The 12159-nt window shown below is 53.0% G+C and overlaps 1 protein-coding gene across 1 annotated transcript; it reads left to right on the top strand.

Moving 5' to 3' along the window:
- Positions 1-5153: 5153 nt before the first annotated feature.
- LOC133083308 (double homeobox protein 4-like protein 4) lies at positions 5154-9288 on the top strand. Its single transcript, XM_061179726.1, has 4 exons — positions 5154-5211; positions 5804-5958; positions 7381-7501; positions 8831-9288. Exons 1-4 carry the CDS (start codon positions 5154-5156, stop codon positions 9286-9288), a joined length of 792 nt encoding a protein of 263 aa, XP_061035709.1.
- The last annotated feature ends 2871 nt before the right edge of the window (positions 9289-12159 follow it).

The following is a 12159-nucleotide window of genomic DNA, read 5'->3' as shown; positions in this document are numbered from 1 at the left end:
ACACTCTCCCTTGTGGTTTCTTGACCCCAGCCGTGGGCCAAAGGCCGAGCCCACAGGAGCCTGGGTCTTGCCTGTTTCTCCACGGCGCCAGTCACTGTCAAACACCTCCCCGTGGAAGAGACCTTCGTGCATCCCGAGGGCACACACACCTTTGCCCTTCACCTTGCTATTGTCACCCACTGGCTTTCAAGAGAGAACGGTCTCAAGGCCGTCCTCAGCACCCCTGCGCTTATCGGCGGGACCCTCTCACACTCCCACTCCCAGGCCCATTCGGCCGGCACCCCCAGCCTGCTGGTGTCCTTGTGGGCGACACTGCAGACGGCGGTGACCACGTCCCCAACCCCGCCACCCCACACGGCCACCCGCATGGGCTAGTTTCCTGGCGGGAATCATCTCCTGGCTTCTAGGGGATTTTGTAGGGGTGGGTTGTGTGGTGTGAGCAGAGGAGACAGGACGATTCTTTTTTTTCATAAACCTCTCCCCTGCCTCCCCGCTCCCTAGCCCGCCCTTCCTTCTCATGGTCTCTCATCACCCTTTCCAACCAGCATGAAGCTGTTTGGAGGAACTATGTCTGTCCGAGTGGGCAGCCTGCCCAAGGGGCCATCTTGCAGCCTACACCGCCAGAGACACACTTCTGGCAGCAGCAGGCAACCTCAAGTGAAGAGACATCTCCCCAGCTAGAGCAACAGCCCCAGCATTCAGACGTTGCAGGCTGCTCAAGCCTCCAAGATGAACCCTTGCCAGATGCGAACATTCTGGACAAGGCAGGCAATATTCTGAATGCAGATGCACAGGAAGAGGAACTTGCGGAAACCCTGGAAGCCCCCCTCAGCGAGGAAGAATTCCAGGCCTTGCTCGAAATGCTGCCAGGCTCCACAGTGACACAGGCTTAGGGGGAGGTAGGAAGACCTTCCCCCGAACCCCGTTTAAGCCACCTTTCCTGGGAGGCAGAGCCAAGGGTGAGAGAAAGGACAAGGAACAAGCAACGCTCATGATAGTGTCTGGCAGGGCGACCAAGGCAAGAAGACGGTCGACGGCAACTGCGTTGTGTCTACGAGCAATGCCATGCTCCACACGGACTGTCAGGAAGCATGGGCACCAGGAGGGACACCACCTCTGAAGCCTCAAGGAATTCTAGCTTTCCAATGACAACGAGGAGGACCCAAGGCTGAACTGGATTTCCCCGTTGTATGTGACATTCCATTGATCCAATCAATAAATCTTGGCACTCAGTTCAAGTTCTTGCTTGTGCTTTGGTCGCTTTGTATTCTCCCGCGTTTCCTCGGGGAGGTGAAATCCCTCCCTTGGCCTGGCACAGCATGGGAAGGTGGTCCAGACGCCCCTGTCTAGTCCCGTAGCTTGTAGCCACAAACACACCCTAGTGGAATCACAAAAACAGTCTCTCAGTGACAACCTGCACTTGGTTTCTGGGTGCATGGTGTGGAAGGGTTCCTCAAGGGCATCATCTTTGCACACAAGGACAGACCTATGCAAACACTTTCATTGCCAGAGTTCATAGGAACAACTGTGCCCGGTTTATTATGCAGGCAAATAATCTCTCTCCGTCCCTCTCTCTCTCTCCTTGTCTGTCTAGGGCCACACACTACACGCACACACCTCTCAAAAGATAAGCCGTGTTACAACTAAAGCGATGCACAAAGGAACTGAAAAACCAAATGCCTGTGGCATCTTAACGTCGTGGCAGGTGATCCCTTCCACTGTTTCTTTCAAAAACATTTTCCAACACATGTGCCTCGTACACTCTGTGCTGAGTGATTCTCGACTGGCTCAATCCGTGCTCCCCATGTCCAGCATGGGTGTGTCAGCGGCAGGAAGTAGGAAAATATTCTGAGAGTTGCCACTTGAATGTGTATACACCAATGTATCTGACTCTCTAGCTACAACTGCATCCGGGTCTCTAGCTCTATAGGGTGTATACCTCTGCAGACACATCTAGTCCTCAGCTCCCTCCCAGTCACTCCTCTGTCTTAGGCTCCCCTTTCTCCAGAGCTCTAGAGCAATACACAGCCCTCTCTCTCTGTCTCTCTGTCTCTCTGTCTCTCTGTCTCTCTCTCTCTTTCTCTCCCTATCTCTCTCCTTCTTTTCGTTGGGCAGAAAGGAAATGTCAGTTTCAAGGGCCACACAAGTGGCATAGGGCTTCTGGGAAAGGAATCTGGCCACGGTAGCCTCAGGACAAGTATGACTGGGGATGCGGTAAGAGACAGCTTATGGAAAAGATGGTGCTTTCAAGAGGGCGGGAGGAACACTGGGTCACAGTGTGCCGGGAAACACTGAGATCCTTGTGGGTGGCAGGACTTGCACAGACTCTAGCTAGAGCTAGGAGCTGTGGCTTTACCATCTTGGGGTTCAATGCTGGCTGCTCCAGCAAAACCTCGGAGCCCAGGGACGGGCAGCGGAACGTCCACAGGGAGGCCATTGGTGGACTGCGCATAAACACACCCGCAGGCTCTCAGGATGCCCTGGCTGCCATGCTGATCAAAGCTTCTACTCTCCCAAGCAAGCTTACCCCACCTGGATTGTCCAGGAGGGAGCCGGTCCAAGTCTGGAAGCCAGTGCCTTCTGGGACGAGCCAGCAAATCCCATGTTTCCGTGATTATCTCAGCCAAAACTTCCAGCTTCCCGGGAAAAACCACCCTGATCCAACAAGATGGTCACGCCACCCTCTGATCTCTGGCACTTGAGGACAAGGGACCAGGACGTGCACCTCCTCAGAACATCCTCCTGGGCCTCCTGGGACTTGCTGACACCTAATAGTCCCGGTGGCATCCGTCCACGGGTACCACCTGACAACCGCCATTAGTGGGTGCAGAAAATCAAACACACAGATCACACAAATACACACACCCCAGCCATATTTTCACGAATTGGTGGTGTAATAACTGCAATTCCCAACTGTTTCTAAATAAGCTCACTGTCCTCATGTTAATCCACGTGGTGGCAAAAGAACACATTAGAGATGGTTCTGTGTTTCTGTGTGGTTTTTTTGTTTGTTTGTTTTTAATTTTTCGATTCTCTGCAGCCCAAAGGCCCTGAAGATGTCGGGATGGTTGTATTTGGAATCCAAAGCATTCCTTTCAAACCCAGCTGTGTCATCATCCATCATATAACTTGCTTCATTTCCCTCCTCTTCTTCCTCCTCTTCTTCTTCTTCCTCCTGCTCTTCTTCTGCTTCTGCTTCTTGTTCTTGTTCTTGTTCTTGTTCTTGTTCTTCTTCTTGTTCTTCTTCTTCTTCTTCTTCTTCTTCTTCTTCTTCTTCTTCTTCTTTTTCGTCGTACAGATGCCTGTTGAACAGTGAATGTGAAACCGACTTCGTCTTGTGGACGCCAAGGACAAACACTGAAATTAAGTTCCTTGGCTTGTGAAACCTACAAGTGTGGCGTGCCCCTTTCTCTGGTCTCTCCATGGCATGTGAGCAAGGGGGTGGGTTTCAGGGTACCTCTGAAAAAGTCCCGAACTGTTGAGGACCATGGGTAGACCCGAGATAAGCAGTCAAGCTTAGTATGTGAATTATCGGGAACTCAAACCCCAGCCAAGGAAATGCTTTAAGAGTGGGAGGCAATGTCGTCCTGGTGGTGATGAGCGAAGTGGGAAACGTACTCGAGGAAAGCTAGGCTCCAGGTTCTCTCTCCATTTTGGAAAGTACCGTGACACACCTAAGCGTGAGGGACTCAGAGTTGGGGAATTCCACGGAGAGCAAAAGTATGTGTGGAATGTGAAAAGGTGTGAAAACGAGAGAGCACTGGACCCCAAGCATTCTGGGAAAGGATGACGAGGGCGGCAGCTTCAAAGGGACCTGGGAGCCTCCGAACAGGCCTTCCATTCCAACGCCCACTTGCCTCACGGGATTCCTTCCAGGTTCTCAATTTGCAAGGAAGGGTTCCCCACCATCTGCGGCTATTTACATAAATAGGGGCGGGGCATCCTCATCCATTATAAATCCTGAGCTTCTGAGCACTGAACAGTTGGCCAGCAGTTTCCGTGCCATCCGTGTGGGTCTCCCACCATGGATTCGTCCAGCTCGTCCGGCATACAGCCCCTCCAGAGGTACGTTGCCCTCAGCATCTGGGCTCTGGGGTTGGGTCCTCCAAATACACTCATGCACCTCCCCACCCCAAGGGTTGATCACCACGAAGGTTGAAGTTTCCCAGTGACCACCAATTGGCACGGACAGATATGCTGGGACATGTTTCTGGAATCAGTTGGGCAAAAGGATGCACCTTGGTTTGGGCATTTCATGTACACATTTCTGGTTTGCTGGTTCGTTTGTTTTCCTTCTTGAAATCGACATGGAAGTAGGTAGGCCTGTTGCCCGACAATGGCTTCTCTACCAAAATCCCAGCCTGTGGTTGCAGTGAACGGAACACGAGTGTTTGAAAACGTTCCCAACTAAACTGACACTCTTTTCCAGTTGACCGTGTTTGGGATTTTGAGTTGGTTACCCATGTTCTGTTCTTGCTGTTGTTATGGATTTGCTCTCTTTGGTTTCGTGGTCCATTTGAACTGGTTAACTTCTGTGGTGTCCATGGAAAGAATCCACATCCAGTATGTATTAAGAATAGAAGAAAAAGATAATTTTTCTTTGAGCACAACTGAAAGCTAGAGCCTGGGAAACAGAGATTCCAGGAGCACTCAAACTGTCTCTCATTGGACTCCAAGGTAGCCAGTGCAGGAGCCTCTGGAGAGGCAAAATCCGCAGTGTGACACGTTCGTTCCTTGAGTGCTTTCCAAAGATTTTCCTTGGAGCTGGCAGGAAGGAAGGGCACTTTTAAAGGAAGTCCCCGTTGGGGGTCCGAAACCCTTGCCTTGCCTTGCCTCCTTCCAGCGGGAGACCTGAAGACGACCCTACGTCACCAGCTGCCAGCTGCTAGAGCAGGTGGCCCTTGCAGAAGGGTTGGCGTTGTCCTAGAGCTGGAGAGAGTTCAGGAAACTCAAATGTCAGGGATGTGCCGGACGTGCCTGAAACCACACCCACCCTGGCCATCACACCCGGCTCCCGCCTTAGAAGGCAGGAAACAAACACCCATCTATTCCCTTGCCACCAGAAAGACGCAACCTCAAATAGGACAGGGGTGGGGGGCAGCCCTTCAAGGCTGCCCAACTGAAAGAATAGCACGCACACACGGCGAGTCAGCATGACCTTGGTGCCTGGAAAGGGAAACTCATCTTCCGAGGAGTACCGGGCTGTTGTGGGTGGGTGGGTGGGTGTGTGGGCGCCATCAGACGGGGCCCCACGTTGGTCCTTATCTCAAAAAAGTGGGTCTTCAAAACAATCTCCTAGTGCGTCCTGTGTTGGGGATTGGCTTGTGTGTTTGTCTGGCTTCGTTTGGCTTTCGTCTCGTTTCCTTTCAAATAGTGAAAGCGGATGTGCCCTGTGCGTATGACAGGCCAGAAGCCGGGCTCCTCTCGTTAGCATAGAGTTCGAGGTAAATCTGGTAGAAGCCATCAAGACTTTCTCAGGCCTCCACAGGTGGAAAATCCTTCCACCCATTTTGGTCAGGTTAGCCTGTTTTTCTAGGGCTTTCCCCTTCTGCTTGCATGGCGCCCTGTGGATCCTTGGCGAGTGGTGGGGGGATCCCCATAGCCTTGACCCTCAGCTTAGCTTGAGCCCACAGGGTCCCACTCAGCGTGGCTTTCAGGGTGTACCCACGGTTGTTCCAAATGCAGAGTCTTCCCCTGGCTTAGAGGTTTTTCACGTGGCACAAGGACCAGCGCTGGGCCGGTACCATTGGTTTGCACCTCCATGGATTCGCCCCTGACACATTCCCCCTTTTCTCTCCCACAGGCCGACTCTCAAGACCATCGCGAAGGAGGAGGCTGGTTCTGAGGCTGAGTCAGAAGGACACCCTGCAAGCACTCTTTCAACAGAACCCCTACCCCGGGATAACGACCAGAGAACGGCTGGCGCGAGAACTGGGCATTCCAGAAAGCAGAATTCAGGTACGTCCGAGTCTCTCGATCCATTCTCCCTCTCGGGGTCCATGTCCAGACGCAAGTCGCCCTACGCCAGCTGGAGTCCTTGCCCTTGGGGCTTCCTCTTCGGGGTGCTCCAGACAGCAGGGACTCGAATCTTGGCAAGGAAGGTGGCTCCCTTTGGAAAACGTGGCCAGACTGAGCTGTGTGGCGAGAGGTCCATTCAAATGGGTGGTCAAGCATAAAGGGCGAGGGGCCAAGGAAGCAGGAGGGCCTGGTGGTGCCAGGGAGGTGTTCCCTTGGTGGCTGGCCTCCGAGGAACTAGCCGTGCTGAAGACTTCCCTCTCTGGGCAGGTTGGAGAGGAGTCACCAAAGGTAGGAACACCTCGCCTGCGACCTTACAAAGCGTCGCCAAAGACTGATTGGCTTTCCCTACGAACACGTTTTCTCAGGGTGTCACATTTTCCACACACCACCGTCAGAAACGTCTAAAAACATGCGCACACACACGCACACAAGCACAGGTCCACACTGCAGTTCGGCCTCGGGGAATGAGGTAGCATGCACACTGCTTCACTGTTGAAGACAAGGACACATATTCTGAAGATGGGGAGCGGGTACATAAGAGTCTCCTGACCTAAGAGTGATGGAGGCATGTAGTCCCTGAGAAGTAACTGTCAATGAGTAGTTCCCAGGCAGCATGGGAAGTGTGGTTTTCATGCGGGCACTTGCTAATGGATATGATTGCGTGTTATGAGACAGTACTGCCTGTGGGGACATAAGAGAGGCAGGGAACCATGAATCGGGCATGGACCGTGCCAAAGGGGAGGCAAAGAGAGCAAATGAGGGAAAAGAGATTGAGCCTGAGAGCCTGGGACAGAGACAGAGAGAGGGGAAGGCAGGCAGGCAGTCAGGTGGGCAGGAGGGCGGGTGGCAACAGAGACAGACGTCAACAGGTAGATGCGGAGAATCGTAGACGGAGACCAAAAGACCCACAGAGAAACTGGTAGTTTTGATGAGAAGGGGTGGGGCGGGGGAGAGAGAGAGAGAGAGGTAGCTATCCATCCCATTCTGACTGTGGGAAAGCAAGCATTGTCTCCTCCTGTGTCACAAGTCATTACTCTGGACACCAGTAAGGTGACTCGAAGAGGAAGGATTATTTTCACGGACACAGATTGTGTATCCTGGAATCTGGTGCACTTCTTCAGAGGCGAAAGCGGGAGTCTACATTCTACCTGCTAGTGAGAGTTCAGTCCCTTTGAATCGTAAATATTTCCACTGGGGGCAGATGGGCCATACTGGGTCTCCATTAGTCGGCTTGTTGCTGGCTGGCTGGCTGGTTGGCTGGCTGGCGTGTTTGTGCGTTTGTTCTATGGTGCACCCCTGCAATAGATCTTGGAAGTACGTGCATAAGCATTGAATGACAAGGCTTTCTTTCTTTGTACCCAGGTTTGGTTTCAAAACCAACGAAGAAGACGCCTAAAGCAGAGCCGATTGCTGTCGGAGAATGCCTTCAAAGGAGGGCAGTCGCAGCCGCTGCGGCCACCACCACCTCAGACTTTGACTCGAGGTAAGTAGCCAGCAATCCAAAGGCATTTCCCCAGAGCATCCCCTTGAGACACAATCATCTCTGAACGTGGATGACCGTGGGAGGCCAAGAACGCTTCAGAGAGGAAACCATGATATCTTGGGTTCTTGCCCCATTCCTGTTCCACACAGGAGCATCATGCCCCTGTTGGAGGGTGGGGAGATGCATGGCCAGGAAGGCTTGGAATCTTCGGGTCCGGAACCTGCCCGGATGTGCAGAAATCCCTTCTTCCATCACATGGGGCATTTTCACATAGCACTCAATAAGATGTATCGATGTATCGATCTTGATCTATGACATACCACTTCCTACATACCACACACTGCATCTGCTGTGAATGTGCTGCAATTGGCCTGAATGTCCTCTCTTCTCTGTGTGTTCTTCTTCAGAAAGCTTGGGAAGAGAGGCCAGGCGAAAGAGGACTTTCATCTCTCCTTCTCAAACAAGGGTCCTTGTGCAAGCCTTTGAGAGGGATCGATTTCCATCTATTGCTGCCAGGGAAGAATTGGCTCACCAGACAGGAATTCCCGAACCTCGAATCCAGGTAAGTTCTCCACCAGTGGGTGGGACTTGGCTTCTCCCACGAGGAAGGAGTGTTAAACCTTGTGACGGGTTGCTGCTGGATATATGTAGGCTTGGCGAGGGGGGATTGGGAGGAGGTTCCCTTCGTCCTACGAATACGCTAAGGGGGCTGATCTGAAGGCATCCCTTTCCAGAAGAGGAGAGGGCAACGGAAGTCCTGGGCAGCCAGGGAGGGGCCTGAGGTTGTAGCCGGTCAATGACGGCTCTCCTCAAAGCCAGGGGTGGGGAGGGGTGGGGAGGGGTGGGGAGGAGTGGGGTGGGTCCTGTGTTGCCCTGACGTCCTCCCGCATTTTCAGGAGCCAAGGCGAAAGCTCTAGGTAAAATGGCCCTTAGATGAGGCCCACCAGTACTTGCCATGGACCTGACAGATTGGAGGGCAGGGCAGGGCAGGGCAGGGCAGGGCGGGCCGGGGCGGGGCCGGCCGGGGATGGGGCGGCGGCAAGTAGATCTGGACTGTCGCGCTGCTAATGTTCCTGTCTCCCCATATGGTTCCCTAGATATGGTTCCAGAACCGAAGAGCTCGGCACCCAAAGCAGAGCGCTAGTGGGCCTGTGAATGCCCTGGCTGAAGGCCCAGATGCCACATCAGCCGTGACTGCCCTGTCGGACCAAAGCCCCCCGCCCACTGTCCTTAGCAGCTCTCATCGTTATGCTCCCTCTCATGCACCTGAGAGCACGCAATCCTTTGCTGCGGCCACTCCTGTTTTCTCCCCCACCTTTCTTGTGCCAGGGGCTGCCTCTGGGTGCTGTGTGGGCCACCTGTTGATGTTCATCGTGGTCCAGCCCAGCCTGGCAGCACTTCAGGGATGCCAGAACCCACAGCCTCTTCCGGCCACAGTTCCGTGGGGCGAAGGGACACATGCTGTCATCGCCAGTGGGCAGCCTGCCCAGGGGGCCATCTTGACGCCTGCACCGCCAGAGACACACTTCTGGCAGCAGCAGGCAACCTCAAGTGAAGAGACATCTCCCCAGCTGGAGCAACAGACCCAGCACTCAGCCCTTCTAGGCTCCTCAAGCCTCCTGGACGAACTCTTGTCAGACGCGGACATTCTGGACGAGGCAGGCCCTTTGCCGAATGCGGACGCAGAGGAAGAGGAACTTGCGGCAACCCTGGAAGCCCCCCTCAGCGAGGAAGAATTCCAGGCCTTGCTCGACATGCTGCCAGGCTCCCCAGTGCCACAGGCTTAGGGGGAGGTAGGAAGACCTTCCCCCGAGCCCCGTTCAAGCCTCCTTTCCTGGGAGGCAGAGCCACGGGCGAGAGAAAGGACAAGGAACAAGCAACACTCATGATAGTGTCTGGCAGGGCGGCCAAGGCAAGAAGACTGTCGACGGCAACTGCGTTGTGTCTACGAGCAATGCCATGCTCCACACGGACTGTCAGGAAGCATGGGCACCAGGAGGGACACCACCTCTGAAGCCTCAAGGAATTCTAGCCTTCCAATGACAACGAGGAGGACCCAAGGCTGAACTGGATTTCCCCGTTGTATGTGACATTCCATTGATCCAATCAATAAATCTTGGCACTCAGTTCAAGTTCTTGCTTGTGCTTTGGTCGCTTTGTATTCTCCCGCGTTTCCTCGGGGAGGTGAAATCCCTCCCTTGGCCTGGCACAGCATGGGAAGGTGGTCCAGACGCCCCTGTCTAGTCCCGTAGCTTGTAGCCACAAACACACCCTAGTGGAATCACAAAAACAGTCTCTCAGTGACAACCTGCACTTGGTTTCTGGGTGCATGGTGTGGAAGGGTTCCTCAAGGGCATCGTCTTTGCACACAAGGACAGACCTATGCAAACACTTTCATTGCCAGAGTTCATAGGAACAACTGTGCCCGGTTTATTATGCAGGCAAATAATCTCTCTCCGTCCCTCTCTCTCTCTCCTTGTCTGTCTAGGGCCACACACTACACGCACACACCTCTCAAAAGATAAGCCGTGTTACAACTAAAGCGATGCACAAAGGAACTGAAAAACCAAATGCCTGTGGCATCTTAACGTCGTGGCAGGTGATCCCTTCCACTGTTTCTTTCAAAAACATTTTCCAACACATGTGCCTCGTACACTCTGTGCTGAGTGATTCTCGACTGGCTCAATCCGTGCTCCCCATGTCCAGCATGGGTGTGTCAGCGGCAGGAAGTAGGAAAATATTCTGAGAGTTGCCACTTGAATGTGTATGCACCAATGTATCTGACTCTCTAGCTACAACTGCATCCGGGTCTCTAGCTCTATAGGGTGTATACCTCTGCAGACACATCTAGTCCTCAGCTCCCTCCCAGTCACTCCTCTGTCTTAGGCTCCCCTTTCTCCAGAGCTCTAGAGCAATACACAGCCCTCTCTCTCTGTCTCTCTGTCTCTCTGTCTCTCTGTCTCTCTCTCTCTTTCTCTCCCTATCTCTCTCCTTCTTTTCGTTGGGCAGAAAGGAAATGTCAGTTTCAAGGGCCACACAAGTGGCATAGGGCTTCTGGGAAAGGAATCTGGCCACGGTAGCCTCAGGACAAGTATGACTGGGGATGCGGTAAGAGACAGCTTATGGAAAAGATGGTGCTTTCAAGAGGGCGGGAGGAACACTGGGTCACAGTGTGCCGGGAAACACTGAGATCCTTGTGGGTGGCAGGACTTGCACAGACTCTAGCTAGAGCTAGGAGCTGTGGCTTTACCATCTTGGGGTTCAATGCTGGCTGCTCCAGCGAAACCTCGGAGCCCAGGGACGGGCAGCGGAACGTCCACAGGGAGGCCACTGGTGGACTGTGCATAAACACACCTGCGGGCTCTCAGGATGCCCTGGCTGCCATGCTGATCAAAGCTTCTACTCTCCCAAGCAAGCTTACCCCACCTGGATTGTCCAGGAGGGAGCCGGTCCAAGTCTGGAAGCCAGTGCCTTCTGGGACGAGCCAGCAAATCCCATGATTCCGTGATTATCTCAGCCAAAACTTCCAGCTTCCCGGGAAAAACCACCCTGATCCAACAAGATGGTCACGCCACCCTCTGATCTCTGGCACTTGAGGACAAGGGACCAGGACGTGCACCTCCTCAGAACATCCTCCTGGGCCTCCTGGGACTTGCTGACACCTACTAGTCCCGGTGGCATCCGTCCACGGGTACCACCTGACAACCGCCCTTAGTGGGTGTAGAAAATCAAACACACAGATCACACAAATACACACACCCCAGCCATATTTTCACGAATTGGTGGTGTAATAACTGCAATTCCCAACTGTTTCTAAATAAGCTCACTGTCCTCATGTTAATCCACATGGTGGCAAAAGAACACATTAGAGATGGTTCTGTGTTTCTGTGTGGTTTTTTTGTTTGTTTGTTTTTAATTTTTCAATTCTCTGCAGCCCAAACGCCCCGAAGATGTTGGGATGGTTGTATTTGGAATCCAAAGCATTCCTTTCAAACCCAGCTGTGTCATCATCCATCATATAACTTGCTTCATTTCCCTCCTCTTCTTCCTCCTCTTCTTCTTCTTCCTCCTGCTCTTCTTCTTCTTCTGCTTCTTGTTCTTGTTCTTGTTCTTCTTCTTCTTCTTCTTCTTCTTCTTCTTCTTCTTTTTCGTCGTACAGATGCCTGTTGAACAGTGAATGTGAAACCGACTTAGTCTTGTGGACGCCAAGGACAAGCACTGAAATTAAGTTCCTTGGCTTGTGAAACCTACACGTGTGGCGTGCCCCTTTCTCTGGTCTCTCCATGGCATGTGAGCAAGGAGGTGGGTTTCAGGGTACCTCTGAAAAAGTCCCGAACTGTTGAGGACCATGGGTAGACCCGAGATAAGCAGTCAAGCTTAGTATGTGAATTATCGGGAACTCAAACCCCAGCCAAGGAAATGCTTTAAGAGTGGGAGGCAATGACGTCCTGGTGGTGATGAGCGAAGTGGGAAACGTACTCGAGGAAAGCTAGGCTCCAGGTTCTCTCTCCATTTTGGAAAGTACCGTGACACACCTAAGCGTGAGGGACTCAGAGTTGGGGAATTCCACGGAGAGCAAAAGTATGTGTGGAATGTGAAAAGGTGTGAAAACGAGAGAGCACTGGACCCCAAGCATTCTGGGAAAGGATGACGAGGGC

This window comes from Eubalaena glacialis, unplaced genomic scaffold (genome assembly GCF_028564815.1).
Source record: "Eubalaena glacialis isolate mEubGla1 unplaced genomic scaffold, mEubGla1.1.hap2.+ XY scaffold_350, whole genome shotgun sequence".
NCBI classification, from domain to species: Eukaryota; Metazoa; Chordata; class Mammalia; order Artiodactyla; family Balaenidae; genus Eubalaena; species Eubalaena glacialis.
The sequence above is the reverse complement of the archived record's forward strand: the minus strand, read 5'-3'. Positions and strand labels throughout refer to the sequence as shown.

Excerpts from the sequence above, each read along its gene's own strand:
- LOC133083308 (XM_061179726.1), top strand. The coding sequence starts at position 5,154 with ATGACCTTGGTGCCTGGAAAGGGAAACTCATCTTCCGAGGAGTACCGG. Across the intron at positions 5,959-7,380 it reads TTCCAGAAAGCAGAATTCAG|GTTTGGTTTCAAAACCAACG; the intron begins GTACGTCCGAGT and ends CTTTGTACCCAG. Across the intron at positions 7,502-8,830 it reads ACCTCAGACTTTGACTCGAG|GGGCTGCCTCTGGGTGCTGT; the intron begins GTAAGTAGCCAG and ends TTCTTGTGCCAG.